The 24,907-nt window shown below is 44.6% G+C and overlaps 1 protein-coding gene across 5 annotated transcripts in view; it reads right to left on the bottom strand.

The window, feature by feature from the left end:
- Positions 1–24,907, bottom strand: part of SLC24A2 (solute carrier family 24 member 2) — a 491,146-nt gene that overhangs the window by 255,630 nt on the left and 210,609 nt on the right. For all 5 annotated transcript variants that reach the window (XM_063914167.1, XM_063914168.1, XM_063914169.1 and 2 more), the window contains one exon: positions 10,466–10,588. In XM_063914167.1, coding sequence (XP_063770237.1) covers positions 10,466–10,588 — 123 coding nt within the window. The remainder of the gene's footprint in view (positions 1–10,465; positions 10,589–24,907) is intronic.

The raw sequence follows: 24,907 nt of genomic DNA, 5'->3' as shown, positions 1-24,907 counted from the left end.
GAGGGGTATCTTGATTATCACCTGCTGGGAATACAGCTTGTGAATGGCTTCCAAAACTGTCTCCCTGTCAGAAGGAGACATCGGTAAAGCCGACTTTAGGAAACGGCGAGGGGGAGACGTCTCGAATTCTAATTTGTACCCCTGAGATATCACCTGAAGGATCCAGGGGTCTACTTGCGAGTGAGCCCACTGCGCGCTGAAATTCATTGAGACGGGCCCCCCACCGTGTCTGATTCTGCTTGTAAAGCCCCAGCGTATACTGAGGGCTTGGCAGAGGCGGGAGAGGGTTTCTGTTCCTGGGAACTGGCTGATTTCTGCAGCCTTTTTTTTCCTCTCCCTCTGTCACGGGGCAGAAATGAGGAACCTTTTGCCCGCTTGTCCACGAAAAGACTGCGCCTGATAATACGGCGTCTTCTCATGTTGAGAGGCGACCTGGGGTACAAACGTGGAATTCCCAGCTGTTGCCGTGGCCACCAGGTCTGAAAGACCGACCCCAAATAACTCCTCTTAATAAAGCAATACTTCCAAATGCCGTTTGGAATACGCATCACCTGACCACTGACGTGTCCATAACCCTCTACTGGTAGAAATGGACAACGCGTTTAGACTTGATGCCAGTCGCAAATTATTCCGCTGTGCATCACGCATATATAGAAATGCATCTTTTAAATGCTCTATAGGCAAAAATATACTGTCCCTATCTAGGGTATCAATATTTTCAGTCAGGGAATCCGACCACGCCAACCCAGCACTGCACATCCAGGCTGAGGCGATTGCTGGTCGCAGTATAACACCAGTATGTGTGTAAATACCTTTTAGGATACCCTCCTGCTTTCTATCAGCAGGATCCTTAAGGGCGGCCATCTCAGGCGAAGGTAGAGCCCTTACAAGCGTGTGAGCGCTTTATCCACCCTAGGGGGTGTTTCCCAACGCACCCTAACCTCTGGCGGGAAAGGATATAATGCCAATAACATTTAGAAATTATCAGTTGTTATCGGGGGAAACCCACGCATCATCACACACCTCATTTAATTTCTCAGATTCAGGAAAACTACAGGTAGTTTTTCCTCACCGAACATAATACCCCTTTTTTTGGTGGTACTCGTATTATCAGAAATGTGTAAAACATTTTTCATTGCCTCAAACATGTAACGTGTGGCCCTACTGGAAGTCACATTCGTCTCTTCACTGTCGACACTGGAGTCAGTATCCGTGTCGGCGTCTATATCTGCCATCTGTGGTAACGGGCGCTTTAGAGCCCCTGACGGCCTATGAGACGTCTGGACAGGCACAAGCTGAGTAGCCGGCTGTCTCATGTCAACCACTGTCTTTTATACAGAGCTGACACTGTCACGTAATTCCTTCCAACAGTTCATCCACACAGGTGTCGACCCCCTAGGGGGTGACATCACTATTACAGGCAATCTGCTCCGTCTCCACATCATTTTTCTCCTCATACATGTCGACACAAAAGTACCGACATACAGCACACACACAGGGAATGCTCTGATAGAGGACAGGACCCCACTAGCCCTTTGGGGAGACAGAGGGAGAGTTTGCCAGCACACACCAGAGCGCTATATATATACAGGGATAACCTTATATAAGTGTTTTTCCCCTTATAGCTGCTGTATAGTTAATACTGCGCCTAATTAGTGCCCCCCTCTCTTTTTTAACCCTTTCTGTAGTGTAGTGACTGCAGGGGAGAGACAGGGAGCTTCCCTCCAACGGAGCTGTGAGGGAAAATGGCGCCAGTGTGCTGAGGAGATAGGCTCCGCCCCCTTATCGGCGGCCTTATCCCCCGTTTTTTTATGTATTTTGGCAGGGGTTAAATGCATCCATATAGCCCAGGAGCTATATGTGATGCATTTTTTTGCCATCCAAGGTGTTTTTATTGCGTCTCAGGGCGCCCCCACCCAGCGCCCTGCACCCTCAGTGACCGAAGTGTGAAGTGTGCCGAGAGCAATGGCGCACAGCTGCAGTGCTGTGTGCTACCTTGTTGAAGACAGGACGTCTTCTGCCGCCGATTTTCCGGACCTCTTCTGCCTTCTGGCTCTGTAAGGGGGCCGGCGGCGCGGCTCTGGGACCCATCCAAGCTGGGCCTGTGATCGTCCCTCTGGAGCTAATGTCCAGTAGCCTAAGAAGCCCAATCCACTCTGCACGCAGGTGAGTTCGCTTCTTCTCCCCTTAGTCCCTCGATGCAGTGAGCCTGTTGCCAGCAGGTCTCACTGAAAATAAAAAACCTAAACTAAAACTTTCACTAAGAAGTTCAGGAGAGCCCCTAGTGTGCACCCTTCTCGTTCGGGCACAGAGATCTAACTGGGGCTTGGAGGAGGGTCATGGGGGGAGGAGCCAGTGCACACCAGATAGTCCTAAAGCTTTCTTTTAGATGTGCCCAGTCTCCTGCGGAGCCGCTATTCCCCATGGTCCTTACGGAGTCCCCAGCATCCACTTAGGACGTTAGAGAAATAATAATTGTTTTTGATGGTGACAAGGAATCAATTTGTATGATTATTTATATATATCAAGGATGTTGCCAAGTGAAGTCGCCAGGGTTTAGGGAGAACATGATGTCACTCATTCAGTAACTATATAATCCCCTCACTATGTCAGGGCCGTCTTAATAGCATTGTAGTCCCTGCTCAAAACAATGCACTGGGGCAAAAAAAATCACAATTTACCCCTTTTGTGATCCCAAACCATCTCTCCACATGCTTTCATGCAGTGAATGTCTGTCAGCACTCTAATCGGAGGATTGCTCCAGCCACCCACCAAATCAGCAAGCTGACAGCCATTCACTTTCTGGCTGCAGGCTAGGAGGCAGGTAGAGAATGCTGCCTGGCCACACTAAATGCGCATAGTTCACAATCAAAGCATTCCCCTCCATGCCTCTCAAGAAGCTCCGGAGACACCAGCCTAGAGGCACTAGCCCAGCCCTCCTCAAAGGCCCCTAGAATTGTGGGGTCCTGGGCAACTGCCCAGTGTGCCCATATGTTATGATGGCCAGTGCCGTAACTAGGCATTTTAGCGCTGTGTGCAAGAAACGACATTGGCGCCCCCCCCCCCATGTAAGACAGGGGCAGTGCGCGCCTTGGGCGCGCGAAAAATATATAGGGGTGTGGCTTCATGGGGAAGGGGTGTGGCCACAAAATAATAGCAATTCATACTACGGTGCACAGTAGTCTCCATTATTCAAATGACGCTGCACAGTAGCGCCACTATACCAGGTAGAGCCCCTTTTATACATTACAGCAGACAGCGTCCCCCTTTTTACACATTGCGGCAGCCAGTCCCCCTTTTTACACATTGCGGCAGCCAGTCCCCCTTTTTACACATTGCGGCAGCCAGGCCCCCTTTTTACACATTGCGGCAGCCAGTCCCCCTTTTTACACATTGCGGCAGCCAGTCCCCCTTTTTACACATTGCGGCTGCCAGTCTCCCTTTTTACACATTGCGGCAGCCAGTCCCCCTTTTTACACATTGCGGCAGCCAGGCCCCCTTTTTACACATTGCAGCAGCCAGGCCCCCTTTTTACACATTGCAGCAGCCAGGCCCCCTTTTTACACATTGCAGCAGCCAGGACCCCTTTTTACACATTATGGCAGACGGTGTCCCCCTGAGAGAGAGAGAGAGAGAGAGAGAGAGAGAGAGAGAGAGAGGGAGGGATATACTTACCTTCTCCCCGCTGACAGGCTCCTCATGCTGGCATCTCCCTCTGTGCAGGCATTGGACAAGGAGGAGGAGGGAGGGGGACTGGAGCCGCAGCAGCGCTATGTCATTGGTAGTAAGCGCTGCTGCAGCATCCCCCTCTCCTTCCGTATAGGCTGCCTGGCGCTGCTGTGGATGCTGGGATGGAGGAACCGCATCCCAGCATCCACAGCAGCGCCGGGCAGCCTATACGGAAGGAGAGGGGGATGCTGCAGCGGCGCTCACTACCAATGAAATAGCGCTGCTGCGGCTCCAGTCCCCCTCCCTCCTCCTCCTTCTCAGCTGCCTCCGGTGCTTCTCTCTCCTCCAGCGCGGCTGCGGCGCACGGCGCAGACTTAAGAGGCGGCATGTAATGAGTCAATTTGACTCATTACATGCCGCTGGCCGTGCGCCCTCAGGGCAACTGCGCTGTGTGCCAAGCCCACTTGGCACACACGTAGTTACGGCCGTGATGATGGCCCTGCACTATGCACTGGACACTGGCATGGAGGGACCAAAGCTGGAAGCGTCTTACCCATAAATCTCTCAGCTGCTGCAACCACCAAATTGGTAAAGGACTGAGTTACGATGTGACACTCCCATGAGGAGAAGATGCCCCCCTGACCGGGGTGGTGCATCAACACTGACAAATCTATATGCCCCCCCGCCCCTACACACACACACACACACACACACACACACACACACACACACACACACACACACACACACACACACACACACACACACACACACACACACACACACACTCCGCTCCTGAAATAGAGATGTCAGATTGGTAGTTTCTGTTGGCTGGTAGGATTATTATTAGTAAAGACAAAAATAATCCAGGACCAACCACTATCTTATACCTCGAAGTCACTGCCTCACTCTTGGGCATATTTACTAATTATAGAGTTTCAGATCCATTAACTATAATTTCTTATCACAGCTATTTGCGAAAATAAGAAATTCACATGCCTGGGCTCCCAATGGAGATGTGTAAAGAAGGCAAATGATTGCAAAAGCAATTATTTCTTTTGTATATTGGGAGCCAGGGGCCATTCTGTGCATGCACTGATGGCAGATCACGCATGTTTGGTGACCATGACCATTGTTTCTGAGGAACCCTCTCCCTATGACTAGTGTGCAATGTAGCCCAAAGGCAAAGGGTAACATCATCTGAATATGCCATAATTCTGTCATCTGAATACGGCATAATCCTGTCATCTGAACGTGGCATAAAAATGTTTATTACATTTATCCTACAGGGGCTGTGGCTGATGCTGGAAATGGAGATCTCTGATATCTGCTGCGATCCCTCCATAGTACATTTGAGGGATCCTTAATATTTGCGGGTATCCCATGAGAACAGATGTTTTCAGGGAATATCCCGCAAATATTATTTGATAGATATTCCTTTAACCACTTACCTGGCATGGTCGCATCAGATGCGACCACACCAGGCAGTGTTTTATCTGACCTGGTCGACAGGATGCGACCAGTCAGATAAACAGTGTTAGCAGCGGCAGGGAACAGAAACTGGAAGGTCCCTCTGCCTCCCTTCACCCTCCGCTCAGTGTTGCCATGCTGCCGATCACTGCTGATCGGTCAGCACGGCAGGATTCCCCCCCCCCCCCAGCATCTGCAGTCAATGGCAGCCGCTCGGAAAGGGTAAACTAACCTTCCCAAGCCACCCCCAGACCCCCCTGTGTACCTGGCAGTGGCAGCTGTCTTGGGGGTAAAAAGTAATGTCGGGATGGTCGCGATGTTACCAATGTTCTGATGTTACCGATCCCCCCGACCAATGTTTTGATGTTTGAGAAAAATTTGAATTTTTTTTTAAAAACTAAATTCATTTGGGATAAGGTTAAATTCATGTTCTTCACCTATTTCACTCATAAAAAACACACGACAATTTTGGAGCGTTTTTTTGGGGGGAAAATTGTCAGTTAAGTGGTTAAGGGGCACAGTCACGCTGTAAATTGACATGTTTTACTTTACTTTTAATATTTACTTTTAATATTAGCGCCCTCTAAAAGTTCAAGTTCAAATCCTCTATTGTTATAATTTCTGAATACCAATATTTGAAGGTGCTACCACTGAACATCTATTGCAACCAACAACTGAAGCAAAGAAAAGCACAAGGAAAGTTTAATTTATCAATGCATTAGTAATTCAACTTCCCTTGTACGCCTCTCTGTTCCAGTTGTGGAATATTATTAGCTCAGTTTTTGAAACATTAATGTAGAGGTGATGAGAGGATATATTAGATGGAATGACATAAAACATACATTTATGCTGACCAATAGAGATAGTCAGAGTTCCGGATATATGTGATTTAGTGATCCTGATTAAAAGACGTTAGCCTTGAAACGTTGGTCATAACACTGCTCATTATCTTCCTAAGTGCTGTGTTTTTCTTTGGTGCCTGTATATCATTAGTGTTCACTCTAGGAATTTTTTAGGGCAGGGTGCTGACCTTGGGGAGGGCACATTTTTGATTCGGGAGGGCACATTTTAATTTAGACGGGCAAAATGATGTACATACTGTAATATGTATGCAGGTGTATTAAACTGGCAGCACATTATATCTTATAAACCATCCTGGGACACCTTCGCTTCAATCTGACAGCACATTTTAAGTTTAAATGTGCTGTCAGATTGAAGCAAAGGTGTCCCAGAATGGTTTATATAACATTCATGTGCTGCCAGTTTATTTCTTAAGTGTCTCAATAGGGTTTATATAGTTCATTAAACTATATAACCTCTATTGAGACACTTCAGAATATATCAGGGCCGTTTAGAAACTGGGAGCTCTCCAGGGTAAACAAGCAGGGGATATCCTCTCACATCTGAAGCCTAATAGGTTACATCAGTTATTAGATTGTATAAAGGGTGTATGATTTCCCAATGCTATCATAATGTTTTCTGCAGCTACAGATACATTGCCAAAAACTGTATGGCCATTAGGAAAAAAAAAATAAACAGTCACCATTGTGTCCAGTAGAAGAAACCAGCAGTTTGTTAGGACTTAGATCTCTTACACATTAATTTGTAATTCATAGGTAATGTGTCACAATAAGATTAGTTGAGTGCTGTCAGATTAAAACTAAAGGGGCACCAGGCGACCTATATACAGTAGGATAGCTTAGTGTGGCAGCACTAGTCTTATATGATGTTTGTGTGTCAATACAACTTACTGGGGGCTGATGCTGCAGGAGTGATCGCACTGGTGTCCCCCCTCACACATCGCGGAACTGGATGAAAATGGCCGCCACACTTATCCTACCTGGCGTCCTCTTTTATAGGGTCATGTACACAGAGGAGGGCTGGGTTTGCCTCCGCGGGAGAGGCAAACCCAGCCCTCCTCATCTCACCAGCAGCCTACAGTATTGCCGAGAGCTGTGAGCGCATTAGCGCAACAAGCCTGAAGCGGGAGGAGTGACAGCGCGGCGTGGATGAGTGTCAGCGTGGCGGAGAGGAGTGACAGATGCGGCGGGGAGGAGTGTCAGCGTGGCGGAGAGGAGTGACAGATGCAGCGGGGAGGAGTGTCAGCGTGGCGGAGAGGAGTGACAGATGCGGCGGGGAGGAGTGACAGATGCGGCGGGGAGGAGTGGCAGATGCGGCGGGGAGGAGTGGCAGATGCGGCGGAGAGGAGTGACAGATGCGGCGGGGAGGAGTGACAGATGCGGCGGAGAGGAGTGACAGATGCGGCGGGGAGGAGTGACAGTGCGGCCCGGCGTGGCAGTCCTTTACTAAATAGCAGGGCGGGCACAAACAGGCAGGGCGCGTTTCTGACACTCAGAAAAGGGGCAGGGTGCAGCGCCCTGCGAAAGGAAGCTAGAGTGAACACTATATCATCTACACTCCGGGGGAACGCTGTTATTGTAATAGAGTGCCAGCAGATTTTAGACATTCCAAAGAAACTAAAGGGCCCCATACACTAGGACGATAATGCCCGATTTCATCCAATTTCGAGCATTCGTCCCGATATATCGGGTGAAATCGGGCATTTTGGAGGTGTTTCCGATCCGATCCGCGTTTCCGTGAGCATCGGATCGGATCCTCCAGATTGAATGTGCTGCACATTCAATCATGTCCAACCCCGCAGGCATGGCTGGGATCGCCCAGGCACGCCCAAGATACATCGTATGCAAAAGGACAGCATACGATGTATCTTGGGGCGATCCTGCCCCCCGGGAGGCTGCCGGGGTGATCACCTGCGACATGTCAGATGGACATGTCGTGTAAGTGTATGGGGCCCTTAACACTGAGAGTGATGAGATGTTGCATGAGAACCAAGAGACTGCACTTCAGGCTAATGCTGGGAATGCATGTTGGAACATGAAGGTCCACTACAGCTGGGAACACCATTATTGGCAATGAAAGATGTCCACCTTTACGTTTCATTCTAATATGAGATCTGAAATTGGCTACTTATAACAGAACCATTTACACAAGTGTTCCTATTATGATATACTATCTGCAAATGCTGCTTGACAAGGCATATATTTGATTTAGTGGGTGGGCAGTTGTGAATGGAAACAATTCACCTACAATAGCATATTAAAGCTACAAATGCAATTTTAAATATTGGCAATATGATGTGGTAAAAAGCAGTTTGCATATATGCTCTGCCAGACAACGGTTATAGATACCTGAGGGCTCCATTATCACTATTATAATATAAACGTGTACTCTTCAGAGATGGTGAAACATATAATGCATTTTTCTCTCTCTCAATTACGCAGCAACTGGTACCTTCAATTTCTTAAACTAGGGTCAGCACTCAAGCACCATGAATGTTTTCTTAAGGGATATCCCTCATATGAAGAGCACATGCCAGGGGATTTCACAGGCTCAAAAGGGCTTGTGAGAATAGCAATCCTTAAGGCCAATTAAGCTATTAAGAAGTCCAAATAAAGACTGCTTTCTGGTATCAATACAGCTCATATATAACTCTTCTGTAAGTATGTTCACAATAGATTATTCGGTGTGAGAGCAGTAGAATTTAATCCTTATTTTAGCAAAAATATTTTTTTTTTGTATGTACAGTGAAAAACAATCCTTTCTGAGTAATTTTATTGTATCAAATACACAAATTGGAATTCTAGATATTAAGATACAGTATGTAGCTACACAAAAAGGAATCCTAGGTATGTGGTACGGATGTTGGATGCTATACAGTGCCCATTCTCCTCAAATTTCCTATTTTGCTCTCAACTTAGAAGAGCAAAATCTTCTTTGCCAGTACATATAAAGTGGACACATGTGCTGGTCCACATATGCTCAGAATATGCAGACTGTCATCACCAGGCTCCTACCCAAATTTTGGCATGGAGCCCAACGATGCATTGTTCTATCCCCGCTAATACAGAAACTTACCACAAAACAATTAAAACTTTTATTTAAATGTATGTATGGTTCAGGATGGTAAAAACTCAACAGATAAATTCTAGGCCCAGATGTGTCCACACGTCATACACCTGTCCTCAAATCGCAAAAAATAGCCCTGCGGTTATGTGACTGGCATCTGAAAATCCCGCAGATCAGCATGCTGACCAACAGGGACTATTTTCACTCGTGGGTGTCCACAACACCCATAGAGTGGGAATAGAACGTGTGGTGAGTGCAGCGAGTCGTAGAACCCGCAAAGAGCTTAATTGAGCTCGCCCCCCCCCACCGGCCACGTAACAGCCGGGTTCCCGCCGTCGGTATTGTGAACGGCGGTCTCCTGACCGCTGGTCAAACATATCCAACCCATGCAAGCCAGCTGCTCAGATCCAACAAAGAGTCCAAGAAATCTCTGTCTTCCATGGGAGAGCCTGGCTTCATCACTCCCCCACAACGGTAGACATAAGCCTCAGTTTTTGGAAACAGCGGCCGTCGATGGCGCCACCCCACCTCCAAACAGCAACAGACAAATTAATACAGTGGCAGTGCTAGAGTTTAGGGAGGAAATGAGGGGCAGATTTATTAAGCTCGGTGAAGTGATAAAGTGGAAGGTGATAAAGGACCAGCCAATCAGATCCTAACTACCATGTCACAGGCTGGGTTTGAAAAATGACAGTTAGGAGCTGACTGGCTGGTCCTTTATCACCTGCCAATTTATCACTTCACCGAGCTTAATAAATCTGCCCCTGAGTAACTATAACATAAAAACCACATATTTATAAAATGACAACAAAACATATTAAAACATACTTTCATTAATTAGGAACCGCTTCTAAATGCTTACAGCAGTGTACCTGAGGGAGAAATGGCACAGAGTCCTGGCCGCGGCGCCTTATAGAGAATCCAAAACCATGGGAATTAACGCCGGGAGGATGCATTTTTGCCCTCGAAGTGGAATTCGAGTCTGACAGGTAAGTTCGGAGTGGCAAGGCGCTGGGATTTTCATTTGTTTGCCGATCACTGACTGTCTGCTTCTGAATTGCATCTGACGTTGCAGAGCCATACTGTACATAAGCAGTACAGCTCCGGCGCATGCGCAAAGTACCCATCATATGTACTTTACACCATACACCGTACCCCAACCAGATCTGAATTAGGCCCTATTAGCATACTAATAAGGCATAAAATTGAGCAAAAAGTGCAAAGCCCGGGAATCACACCAGACATCTTGCACCTTGTGGTGCAAAAAGGATAGATGTTTGAGGACACATCTCAAGGAAGACATACTATGCAAAGATAGCTTGTTTTGTAGAATTGGCATCACTATTACACTTGGACTCTCTGTATGTTATGAATAACCATATACAATCTCATATCGTACCTCATTTAAACCTGCAGTTTCATTCACATCTCCATGTCGAATGTCCATGGCTACTCCCTCATGCTCTTGTGGAGTCCTTGATTCTTCTTGATGTACAAGAATGTTGGGTTGCTCTCTTTGCTCCTGGAAAAATACAATGAATGAATATATTATAAAAGAGTGATCATTCACTTTAGGTTTATTATTACAGTATCTGAGCTCAAGAAAATGACCAAGCCTAATGCACAATACAGTAGTATGTAATAATAAATATAACACTAGTGCACAAGATTCAAAAGGGTATGCCAGATGGGTGGTGACTAAAGCGGTTTTCTACACAAACCAGACAATGGTTATTCCAGTTTCTACTATTTTTTATTGGTCTGAGTTATTCTGACTGCAGTCAGTATTAATTATTACATTCATTTTATGTATAATAATTTTGATTAAAAGTAACCAGTTTCTATGATTGGTACTTGGTGGCAGCTGCAGATTATTTCCACTAATCACTTGCCAAAAGCTCCTCAGCTTTACAGCACACTAATTTTTCATTCCTTTGCTAATACCAAACATGGAGTTTCATTGAAATAAGTGTAAAAAGAGGACGTTTAGTAAACTAAATCATATAATAAATACTTTCATCAAGGTAGAAGAAGGAGAGAGTACTAAGGATATACAATAAAAAATGTAGAGGAAATAGCATGTAGAAAATTAATAAATATAATACATACATGAAAAATATACAATTTTACAGTTAGATATCAACATAATGTATCTGATTCAGATGCGGTCGCTAATGGGGCTGTATGAACGGTGTAATGGTTAGCATTACTGCTTCACAGAACTGAGGTCAAGGGTTTGAATTCCACCATGGCCCTAACTGTGTGGAGTTTGTATATCCTCCCCGTACGTGTGGGGGTTCCTACGGGTACCCCGGTTTCCTCCCACAATCCAAAAATATACTGGTAAGTTAATTGGCTCCCAACAAAATTAACCCTAGCGTGAATGTATCTGTGTATATATTTGGTAGGAAATATAGATTGTAAGCTCCCCTGGGGCAGCGACTGATGTGAATGGCCATATATTTTCTACAAAGTACTGCGGAATATGTGTGTGCTATATAAATAAGTGATGATAAATAAATAATAATGTCTATGTAGCTGTAACATAATTGTGAGGCAAATGTAGCAGCCACCCAGAAAAGAAAAGAGATGCCCACCAGAGCAATCATAAAAACTCAGCAACTGCATACTCCATCGCAACCGCCATGCAGAAGCGAGGTTCATTGACTTCATGAGTGTGTCCATGATCTCGCAAAATGGCCGCGGGAGCAGCGAAGCTGGCGCCATGTTTGCTGTATGCAATATTGCAGTCATATACCGAGACATGCCCCGAAAATGGTCGTGACCAACATGCATTTTCGCTGCCACTCCCCATTATTTCCACCAAATGGTCCCTTCCTGTCAATCACTTTGTGATTTATTTGTAATTGCGAGCAGCATTATAAAAGGACTGTACCTTGGCGTTTGCGCATTTTGACTTGGAGGTATCACAGTCTTTCGTTAATTACTAAGCTGCATTGTGACCGCATCCGAATCAGGCGCAATGTGCGGGCACCAGTACCATAAACTAGTAGCATTGTCTCTGTTATTACTTTACCATAAAAGATTAAATTGAATGTATCACAGATATTTTATGTCTAAACCATACCCAACTCACCAACTCTACAGACAACCCAAAGTTATTAAGTTGAAGAAAATTGTTTCACTCTTTACATTTCTTCTTGTTTCACTATGACGTTCATTATGTCATAGTGAAACAAGAAGAAATGTAAAGAGTGAAACAATTTTCTTCAACTTAATAACTTCAGTGCGCTTTATGTATTACAGAATAGTCCAGAGTGACCTCTACCACCACTCACATGCTATTGACTGGTCATTCAATTATTTTTACACTAGGCAACAGAATGGAATCCTTCTTCTTAACATTTAATAAAAGATGAGCTGCTCATCTTGAACGTCTGTCCTGCCGTTATCAAAGGCAGGGCACCAAACCCAAACCGGTTTCTGTGACATGACGTTATCACATACACCACGACAAGCTGTCAATGAATTTCAGCTGCTGATGTGCCCTTTAGATGCAGAAATCTGATTCCACCTACACCTCAATGTTTGACCATGTTTCCACCAGTCCCATCATCTTACAGCTGATGTGTGACTGATATGAGACGCAGTTTAATGGACGTGAGGGGAAGCAGTGGTCTCCCTGCTTTGGCCTGGTGGAAATTACAATGAAATAGGGAACAACATCGCACACATAAGAGGTTTTGTTACCTTACTTATTGATCCAACCTCGTACTTCTGTTTTGATAGTTTTGTTGTCCTATCATTATTTATACCATGCTTAGGAGACCATGGCTTACCTCATACATTTTATGGGAATATGATTATGCAGCTCCCTGTAGTTTAGAAGTGGGACCACACTGGCCCATGAGAAAGATACTAGTCCTCGTATTCACTTTTTTTTCTGCTTGTAATCTGGGGTATATTTACTTAAGGTCGATTTTGTTTGGTTTTGTTCGATGTTAGATCATTTTTTAAAATCGATTTTAGTCGATGTTAGGCTTCCAGGGTTAAAACACACATTTACTAGCAGATCTTTTTTTTTTATATTCATTTTTAAATGTTAGTAAATGTGTGTTTTAACCCTGGAAGCCCAATATCGATTAAAATCTATTTAAAATCGATCTAACAAAAACAAACAAAATCGACCTTTAGTAAATATACCCCCTGATGTAAATGGGCACATCATCTACCCCAAACACAGTCAATACCATAGGACAACCCAAGCAATGTCTGTGTGTGTGTGTGTGTGTGTGTGTGTGTGTGTGTGTGTGTGTGTGTGTGTGTGTATAAATCAAGCAATCTGCAACATTTCTGCATATTTAGTATAAACACTAACACAATACAGCATTTGATATGTGTTGTTACGTGTTGTTATGTGTTAGGTATGGTACTGAATTTATTTGCCTTAATATACTCCTGCAAAGGGTACAAACATTTGCTACAGCATAAGTGTACAAACCATTATGATGAGACTGGAGAGAGAAACTATGAAAGTAACTTTCATCCCTAAACTAAGTCCCCTGGAAACACAGTGTCAGCATTACCCATATAGTTCTCTCCTATCTTGCAGAGGCGGTCCTGCACAATAAATCAAAGACTGGTACGGATTGCTGTGGTATTGTAAATTACTTTCTCCATGTACTAAATTCTTATAGTGTACTGTCAAGGTTTTTATTCCACTTCTAGATAAAATGTCCTTAGCTGCCTAGAATGACTGCCGAATATCAGGCTTTGTCATACTCTTACTGGAAACATATTTGAGAGTTGAGCGTTTAATGATTCTATTATAGACTAAAATGTATGATATTTTAATGACACATCTTTACTTTCAAAATCAATATGAGCCTGCAATAACTTGGGCAACACATAACTAATTAGTTTACATGTATACTTGTAATCTCACAATTATGTTACAATTTGATATTAAGGACTGTAGGGGCATTCCCCAGATAATGGGAAACACTGGCTGCTATCCTCTAGGTCAGGGGTGGCCAACAAGTCAGAAACAAAGAGCCCAAAATTTTGTCAGGCACGTCAAAGAGCCGACATTGAGCCGCAGGTGCACATGCAAAAATGGGGTGTGGCCTTGTGCCTGCTAGGCCACGCCTCTGGTATAAAATACATTTAAAAAACCAGATCCACGTAAAATACATTTTTAAAGCCAGATCAACATAAAATACATTTAAAAAGCCACTTCCACATAAAATAATTAAGAAATATCCACATAAAATATATTGAAAAAGCCAGATTCACATAATACACTTCAGCTCCCCTATGTGCCACTCCAGCCAGCACCCTGCTGTGTCAGTTCAGCCAGCTACCTCATGTGTCACTCCTGCCAGCACTCTCCTGTGTCACTCCTGCCAGGACCCTCATGTGTCACTACAGCCACCCCCCCCCCCCCCCCCCCCCCTGCAAAAAAAAACAAAACACCTTGTGCCATTGCAGCAGCCCCTTATGTGTCCTCTGTTTGCCAGCGGGTGTCTCACCTCTACTATCTGGCTCTCTCAGGTCTCAGTCCCCGTAGTGCTGCTGACTGTCTAGCTGGAGATAAAAGAACAGCTGTGCAATAAAAAATGAGGTATATGAAAGTAGTATTATGTTATCAATGAGAAAGAGAGACACATGGTGATATACAGAGAGGGGGCAGAATATACAGAAGGAAATAAGTATGTTTATAAACAAAGTCGGGGTGCACAGAAAAAAGTGTACATAGCGTTAGAGTTTACAAATGGATTGGACCCTTGTAAGAGATGTCTACCTACCAAGTAGGGTGGCCAATTCCGGGATCGGGATTGGAGGGATCCCGGGATTCCGGGCCTAAAATTGGCCACGATTCAATCCTAGGATTGGAGCTTCCAATCCCGGGAATTTTGGGATTGGCCACCACTTTAGTTTTTTCTATGCCGGGCAGCGTTGAGCGACCCCAAGAGGCTCAGACGTTGCCCGGCTCCCCCTACTCAGTTCCCCCTCGCCCCGGCTGTGCGCACTGTGCAGCGTGATGTGAAGTCAGAGGTCACAATGCGCAGCCAGCCGCCTGCCCGCCGGACCTCACCGCCACCCTCCCTTCGGGCCTCACAGCAAGTGGCCCACCCTCCCTCCCGTCCAGATTAGGATGAGTTATATGGGCCTGTCCGTGCATGGGGGGTGGAACACATTAAAAAACAGCCAAACCCGGGTATCCAGGGATTGATCAATTTTCAATCCCGAATCCTGGGATTGAAAGACTACCCTACTACCAAGTGAATAGGTGTATATCAAATGCAAGTGGTTATACATGGGTGCAGATGGAGAATTTTAGAAAACTATGATGCTGCCTGTAAGGGGGAGGGTTCTCATCCTGCATGCCCTCTCTGCAATCTGTACAGGCGATCCATCCGTGGATCCACAATCCAGCTTTGACTAAGTATAATCCTGCACTGGCCAATACTCCCCTCAGACATGCCGTTTTTAGCATTTCTTCAGTAGTGGGAGCACTTGCCACTGGCACCATGCTGTCCTGTTTAGAGACTAGTCTAATTTACAATAGTACAGGTTAAATTCCCCATATTTGAAAATCCAGTATCCAAAATCCAAAATTTTTGGAGCATGACTAAGATAGTGACACTTTTGCTTTCTGATGGTTCAATGTTCACTAACTTTTCGGATTTAGGTGACTCAACCTGTGTAAGTAACTAAAGGAAATAAAAATTACTAAACTGCCTAAAACTGTAATAACAGGTGATGAACCATTGTTTGACCCCCTTATAAACAACCATAGACTAGGGGCCTATTTATTAAGGGCAACATGATACCCACATCTGTTTTCATTGCTATTCACAGTGATAACAGACTAATTATTCAGGGATTTTACCACTGAAGTCATGCTGGGACAGTACTTCCGATAGCAGTCTGTCCTGGCAATGCCTTTGCTCCAAGTAGTTGTTTATACTGCACATCTGTGCACACTCCAGGCTGTGAGAGGACAGAAATACAATATCTGCTTCTAGCAATACTGTAATCTATAGGATATAGAGGCTATCACATTCTATAAAGTGGCATTAGCGACCAGCAAGGGCGTAACTACCCTAGGTGCAGGGAGGGCGGCTGCTATGGGGCCCAGAGCTGAGAGGGGCCCACATTCTCTGTCAAAGTTACATGTGTTATACATTTATCACCATTGGGTGATTAAAAGGTTTGCCTTGGGACCAACAATATATCTAGTTATGTCCTTGGACTTGCTCAATGTAATGTGGTTTAAAATGAACTGGACTGAGGACATTAAAATATTACATAATATGAACTGGGGCACTGTAATATAGTATAATATGAACTGGGAACACTGTGGGATAATGTAAATTGGGGATACTTTGTTTATATAATGTACTGGCAGCAATACAATGTGACATAATGTGAACTAGGGCATTACTATGAGGCAGAACATTAACTAAGACACTACTATGGGGCATAATATTAACAACTCCAGTGGTCTCTCTCTAATCATTGGGACAGGGCTCCCTCAAAATGCTGCTATGGGGCCCACAGAAAGCTTGATAAATTGATGCAAACCATAGCACCATTGAAATTCATGTTAACTGCTTTATTCCCCATTATTCAGTTGATAGTAGGAGATATCTGACTTTTCGGGCTATTTGTTAAATAATTCCCTTAGTGACAAATGACAAATTCTGGTGTAGAAAAGAGATGTTTTTGTTTTTTTCCACTGACATTTTTTTTTTCTAGAATGTTCGGGCAATGTGTGGTTTAAGGATTCCCGTGGAATAACTTCCAGCCTGCCTTGTCAGATTAGCTAGCCTGCCCAGTGAGAATAGCCAGCAGGGCAAGAGAGAGGCAATAAACAGTACTCTATCCATCTGTTCATCTATATGGAGTAAAATGTCCAGGATACGGAAAGAGACATGACACAGGGACATAAAGACCATGTTTTGTGGAATGCTGAATGGTAGATAATGGCACATATTTATTTATTTATTTACTAACAGTTACTTATACAGAGCCTACAATTAAAAGACTTTTAAAGATAATATTGATTCAGTCCTTGCCCCAGTGAAGTTTACACCCTCTGGCCCTCATTCCGAGTTGTTCGCTCGTTGCCGAGTTTCGCTATATTGCGATTAGTCGCTTACTGCGCATGCGCAAGGTTCGCAGAGCGCATGCGCTTAGTTATTTTACTCAAAAGTTAGGTATTTTACTCACGGCATAACGAGGATTTTTAATCGTTCTGGTGATCGGAGTGTGATTGACAGGAAGTGGGTGTTTCTGGGTGGAAACTGGCCGTTTTATGGGTGTGTGCGGAAAAACGCTGCCGTTTCTGGGAAAAACACGGGAGTGGCTGGAGAAACGGAAGAGTGTCTGGGCGAACGCTGGGTGTGTTTGTGATGTCAAACCAGGAACGAAACTGACTGAACTGATCGCAGTGGCAGAGTAAGTCTCGAGCTACTCAGAAACTGCAAAGAAATTTATATTCGCAATTATGCAAATCTTTCGTTCGCAATTCTGCTAAGCTAAGATTCACTCCCAGTAGGCGGCGGCTTAGCGTGTGCAAAGCTGCTAAAAGCAGCTAGCGAGGGAACAACTCGGAATGAGGGCCTATATTCCTTACCAATACACATATACAAGGGTTAAACTATGAGATGTCTTTGGAGTGTGGGAGGAAATGGAGAACACGAGAAGAATGTAAAAACGCTGCATACATTAGGCTCTGATTGGAAATGAACTTAGTGGGGTTGGACTGCCAACCTGACCTAAACTAACTAAAAATGGTTAGATAGCTTGCTAAATGGTAATTTTTTACTAAAAGCAATTTACCGTAGGTGCAGCTCAAAAATGAAGAGGCCTACTTAACTTTGCTCGGTGACAATTGTATTTTTTTTTTTATAATGGTAATAAAAAATTCTCCTATCACAATTTATAAAATAATATTGGAGCTTTCAGTTAGTTCCACTAATAAAAAGAAATAAAAGTTCAAATGAAAAATTTAAAGAATGTGGAAAAAAAGAAATATATATATATATATATATATAAAAAAGTTTAACAACTAACCTACTCAAGAACTAAAATCAAGAATCTAGTGGAAGCACTGCGGAATCATATTGAGTCAAACCTTACATTGAATGGGCCCAATTGTATGTTCTTTGGTAGATTTGCGTTTTATTCTGAAATTGCACATGATGAAAAGAGTCTTTATTTTTCAACTAAAATCATATGAGCCTACTTTCTACAAACTTTCTAAGAGCATATGGGAAATTGAATAATTTACTGAATGAGCAGAACACCCATGACCCTGCATCCCACCCACTTACATAATGTAATGGTTAGAATGATGACACTGGGAGTTATTCAGAGTTGTTAGCAAACCAAAAAAGTTAGCAATTGGGCAAAACCATGTTGCACTGCAGGTGTGGCAGATGTAACATGTGCAGAGAGATTTTGATTTGGGTGGGTTATATTGTTTCTGTGCAGGGTAAATACTGGCTGAGTTATTTTTATACTGCAATTCAAATTTCAGTTTGAACACACCCCACCCAAATCTAACTCTCTCTGCACATGTTACATCTGCCGCCCCTGCAGTGCAACATTGTTTTGCCCAATTGCTAACTTTTTTGGTTTGCTAACAACTCTGAATAACTCCAATACAATTTGCATCACTCATTGCAAATTGTGTCACCATACCACCTGCACTTGCAAATTGAATTTCCCCTCTGGATAACAAAAAAGTAGGTAAATAAGTCTGCTCAGCTAGGTCTTAACAATTATTATAATGAGAGGACAATCAGGAGTAAAGTTAGCAAAAGTTCTTCTTTCGGGTAGGTTTGAAATTGTTGCATATTGCTGGACATTGCCACCAAAGTAATTAATTCAGTAAAAAAAAAAAACCCTCTAAACTCCAGAAGCAAAATACGCTGCCCCCTAAAAGAACTCAATTCAAATTAGTTAAACTTCGGCAAGCCGGCCTACTTAATGGATGGGCAGCCAATCGGTTGTGGTCTCTTTTTGGAGTGATACATTTTCTCATTGAAGTGATAAATTTACCTCTGGTACTGTCTTTATAACATGTCACTATTATACATTTGAATTCTTTTATTATGCTCCAATAAATCTTTCCCATAAAAGTACACTTAAAAGGAAAAATAATCGTCCCACAGAGAGCATAGGCCAAAGCTTAGTTTCCACTATATGAAAATATTGAAACATTAATAAAAAAACAATCCTTTGCAAAAAAAAATAAAACAAAATGGGTCATCTGTTGCTCTAAAACCATAACCTATAATGAGCCCTGTCTACTCAGTTACATTAATATATTAAAATGTAATCCAGTCTGCACCTGGCCATCAGAGCCGGCCCTAGCCAATATGATGCCCTAGGCAAGATTTTGGCTGGTGCCCCCCAAGCACCACCACTGGTTCCTCCTCTGACCTTGCACCTCTTTCCCAGCACCATCACCCCTCATCCATAGCAGTCCTTATTTTGAGGTTTGTACCCCCTATATTTTGAATAGGAACAGTTTGCACACAGCCCAAAAAGGGGTGTGTTTTTGCTGGCAAGGGGCATGGCCACACAATAGTAACACCAATTCCAATTACGCCACACAGTACTGCAACTTTATTCACATTTGATCATGCGATAGTGTCCATAATTCATATTACATCCCACAGTAGTGTCTAACCTTACCTTATAAACGTTACTCCTCACAGTAGAGCCTCTTATTCACATTACATCACACTGAATTGCTCCTTATTCACATTACACCACACCCTATTGCTCTTTATTCACATTAGACGACACAGTAGTGCCCTTTCTATACACAACGCTACATAGTAGAGCACCTTATACACATAATGCCACACAGTAATGCCCCTTACACATATGAGACACATTATTAATGTCCTTATAAACATAATGTGCCTTACACATTATGACAACCTTTATTAATGCCCTTTTACACATAATGTCCCTTACACATATGCCGCACATTATTAATGCCCTTATACACATAATGACACATAGTGCCCCCTACACATTTGCTGCACAATATTAGTGCCCCTATACACATAATGACACACATACAGTAGTACCCTGTTACACATATGCCGCACATTATTAATGCCCTTATACACATAATGACACACATAGTGCCCCTTACACATATGTTGCACATTATTAATGCATTTTTACATGACACACATAATGCTCCTTACACATATTCCAAACACTACTGCACAACCAACCTACTCACATACACACAACACTCACACTGCCACTAACACTGTTACCTCTGCCTCTGCTTGAATACAGATGTGTCCTCATAAAGCTTGCCTCAATGCTAATGTCGGGCACATTTTTTATGAAAATGGATCTTATTTGCATTACTATGTGGCTAGGATGCACAAGCAGCTTCTGCTGATTAAAATGATATGCAGCATGCCTATATACTGTGGGAGACTGTGGCTGTATCTGCATATGAAATGCTACACACAGAATATAGGCATGCCACATATCATTTTAATGAGCAGAAGCTGCTGATGCCCATAGGCATATCAAATGCCCTAGGCAATTGCCTAGTTTGCCTATGCCTATGGCCGGCTCTGCTGGCCATAACATGAGGCATGCACCTAACATGAATGTTATAGACCTCTCCCTGGTACCCTGCTTCGCCTATTGGAAGATGTATTTGCCAGCACCTTGGCATGCAAATTCATGATGTCCCATAATCTCATGTAGAGTTCACACCTACTGTGTTAGAGTTTCAGAGATGACCATTATTGACTGTAAGCTTTGAGATGTTTTATTGCTGTGATAAAGAGATGTTCTATCACACATTACTTTAATAGCACTGAAGTACCAAGTTAAGATAATGTTGCACTTTTAAGTTGCTTTTAATGATTTATATTTTACAACAAATACAAATATTTCAATCAATTTAAAGTCAAAATTAAATTTACAATCTAATACATTGTTTGCTGACCTTGACCTTAACATAATAGGTGAAAGAGACTGTAATGGTCATTTTCTCTGTACAGTGTGCTATAATTACAGCCTTAAATACCACACTGATAACGTATGCTGAGGTCATTTCCTGTCCCCAGGCTCCACCAAATGACATAGCTTAAAAAGCAGAAGCATAACGGGTTACTAATAGTGTGTTCTGGTATAAATTGTTACAGAAAGGAATAACATTTGCAATATACCTTGCTACTTTTAGGATTCAAATAACAAATTGGAGAATGCAGAGCCAATGTAAAGGTACTCAAGTTGATGTTTTGAGTAGTTATGTTGTATTTAAGCAGTTTAAGGCATCATTTTCCATAGAACAGCTCCAGTGGCATACGCAGGATTTTCATGGGGGGGGGGGGGGGGGGGGGAGTTCTGCCAGCAGCGGATCTTGCTGCAGGCAAGCAGGATTTTTGCCTGGTGCGCGGCCTTTCTGGAGGGCGCCACCGCCGTCTGGAGGGCGCCGCTTCCCTGGCAAGATCTGCTACTGGTGCCGGTGCTGTGCGGGATGAAGTCATCATGCACCTGCACTGCATTGTGGGAGCGGCACATAGACGCTAGAGGTCATAACTGAACTCTAGTGTCTATGCGGTGCTATGGGAGAGACGTCATGACGTCTCTCCCATAGATCCGAGGAACGGCGCCTGCGGCCGGAGACGGAGGGCAGCAGCGGTCGGGAAGCAGGAGCGGGGATTGTAAGTATTAATTTTTATTTTTTTTTTGTAAGCGGCGCAACTAGGGGCACAACTCTACAGGGGGCACAGTACTGGTCGCAATACTACTGGGGGCACAACTCTACAGGGGGCACAGTACTGGTGGCAATACTACTGGGGGAACAACTCTACAGGGGGCACAGTACTGGGGGCAATACTACTGGGGGCACAACTCTACAGGGGGCACAACTCTACAGGGGGCACAGTACTGGGGGCAATACTACTGGGGGCACATCTCTACAGGGGGCACAGTACTGGGGGCAATACTACTGGGGGCACAACTCTACGGGGGCACAGTACTGGGGGCAATACTACTGTGGGCACAGCTACAGGGGGCACAACTACTGAGGGCACAGCTACAGGGGGTATAACTGGCCACGCCCCTTCTCCATGAAGCCATGCCCCTATTTTTTCGCCCTGGGCACCACAAGGTCTAGATCCGGCCCTGGGTTCCGTACATATATGTGTATGTGTGCGTGTGTATATACATGTATGCAGTGAGGCAGAAGCTGACACTCAGAAATGGCACTGAACAATGGACCAAGCTGTCATCCCAAATAAATTCAAATACTCTAAAAGAGCGGCAGCACTCTTGTTGATATATAATCAATAGTCCATACTTAAATCAATCTCACGTTTCGGTTTAATTTCAACCTTCATCAAGGATATTTTATGTATCCCTGACGAAGGTTGAAATTAAACCGAAACATAAGATTGACTTAAGAATGGATTATTGATTATACGTAGATATATACATATATCTATATACAGGGGTTAAAGTGGGGGGGAACGAGGTGGAATTAAGTTCCACCACCTGTAATGGTAGGGGGAACTAGTTCCACCTCCTTCTTTGCCCTGCACAGTGATTCCAACAGAAAAGCATCCCCATCACCTATGTCAATAGATGATGCAGGTAGCGCTAGTGTTACTGATGAGCTGCAGCCACCTCCTCAGGTCCTGGTGGCTCCATGGTCCTTCTCCATCTACAGCCCACCCCCCCTGGTACTCGCACATGCTGTCGCTTTTGGACAGCATTCATCCCCTCCTCAGGTCCTAGTGGCTTCCTTTTCCGGCACAGCATATGTGATGTCATGCTGTCACTGCTGAAGTGAAGATGAGCCATGAAGAGGAGCAGGGGGGTGCCAAAAACACTAGCACTGCCTCCGCTTAATGTGATGGGGGGGGCGGGACGGTGGCGTGGTAAAGGAGCTCCACCACCTCTCCAGGATCACTTTAAGCCCTGTCTATGTATATCTACAACAGTGCTGTAGTTCTGTTGGAGTGTGCATATATATAATCACTGCATGGCACTTCAGGATTTGAAAATGCTTAAGTGCTGTGCAGTGATTTTATATATATATATATATATATATATATACATACACATACGTGATTCGCCTCGCATCTCCAGGGGATTCCACACTGGTATATTGTATAGCAGCATATACAAATAGAGTACTTAAAGCACACACACAGCATACATACATATACACGCACGCACGCACGCACGCACGCACGCACACACACACACACTCCACTTCACCACCTCCCTCCCGAATATCAGAAAGCAATAGAGGCAGTATGTATTGTACCTCACCCAGCCAGCATTATTTATAGGGTGTAGTAGTGTATGCCGGCGGCTGGGCTCCCGGCGGCCAGCATACCGGCGCCAGAATCCCGACCGCCGGCGTACCGACAGCAGGACTAAGCGCGCCACGCTATCTATTCTCCCTCCAGGGTGTCGTGGACCCCCAAGAGAGAGAAAAGGTGTCGGTATGCCGGCTGTCGGGAGTCCGGCGTCGTTATACTGTGCCGACAGCCGGCAAACTGAAGACCACCCTTATTTATAGACTACCGATTGCTTGCTGCTGCAGAGTCAGTGGGAGACAGAGGGCCGGAGACAGTCAGTGCCTCACTGGTTCAGTCTCCACTTCACTGCTACCCCGCGCCTCACCCGGCTCAGTCACACAGCTTCACACGAGTAGTTCCTGAGAGGAGCCGCGTGCTGCCACAGCCTTTTAGTGCAGCCACATTAGAGATACTGCCTGTGGATCTCTCCTCCACACATACACACACAAAAATATCGTTTAGCAGCGTCGATTGATTGGCGGCCATGGGGGGGTTCTAGGTACTCATAAACCCCCCTACATGCGCGTGTGTGCTGTTTTACAAACTCATGGATGGCTAGTGGATGCTAACTTGTTTAGATTGACAGAGACCCTGAACAGTGGCGTGGAGTATAGATGTTGCTGGTGTTCACCAGGGACCCCAGCAAGGAGGTTTGGGCTTTGCTGTGCCCAACAAGCAGATCGCAGCCTTCTGGATTGGTTCCCAGGTACGGAGGCTGGTATGCACTGGAGCAGACACTGATAATACGCTGATAGCTGAATGGACACGGGGACAGTAGACTGCATCAGAACTGATTGTCAGGAACAAGGAAAGGAGCATAGGAAGGCAGGTACCAGGAATGGAGCATGGAAACAGAAACCAGGCACATAACAGGAAGAACACAGATTAGCACATGTCTATACGCTGGAGCAAGGATGGGAGCCTATACTCTGCCATTGTTCTGTGCTCAGAGATTCCCTTTCATAAGTAGGTGATTCAAGTCTCGCTCCAAACATGATGTCATGTTTGGTGTACATGTCACTTTAAATTTTAAACAAAGCGGTTTGCACGTCTATATGGGAGCCGTGACCGTTTGTACAAAGAGACTCTGTAGCCGGAGAGAGGGAGCCAGCCTGGGAGAGACTACAGCAGAGGGCGCTGGGAACTTCCTGCCCTCTACCGTGCTACTGATTCTGCGGACCAACTCTTCCAGACCTGGTAAGTGGGCATCAGGTTCTGGCGTGAAGAGACACTCAAACTGTGGTGCACTGATTGTACCAGAGGTTAGGAAGGGAGATTGAGGTGGCTGATTTGGCTAAAACTTGGCTATGTGCCAGTTCATGGGAGACACAGCAAGTGTGGGTTGTGATGGCAGGCTAGCAGGGGAAGGCCCTCTGAGAATAAGTGGGCACTGTGTACAATGGTAAAATGGTACACTGAAAGTGTAAATGCATGCTGTGCAGCACTTCCTGTTTGTCTCCTGTTACTTCCACTTGGTGTCTAAAGGTGGGTATACACTAGTAGAT

Source organism: Pseudophryne corroboree, chromosome 1 (genome assembly GCF_028390025.1).
Source record: "Pseudophryne corroboree isolate aPseCor3 chromosome 1, aPseCor3.hap2, whole genome shotgun sequence".
Classification (NCBI taxonomy): Eukaryota; Metazoa; Chordata; class Amphibia; order Anura; family Myobatrachidae; genus Pseudophryne; species Pseudophryne corroboree.
The sequence above is the reverse complement of the archived record's forward strand: the minus strand, read 5'-3'. Positions and strand labels throughout refer to the sequence as shown.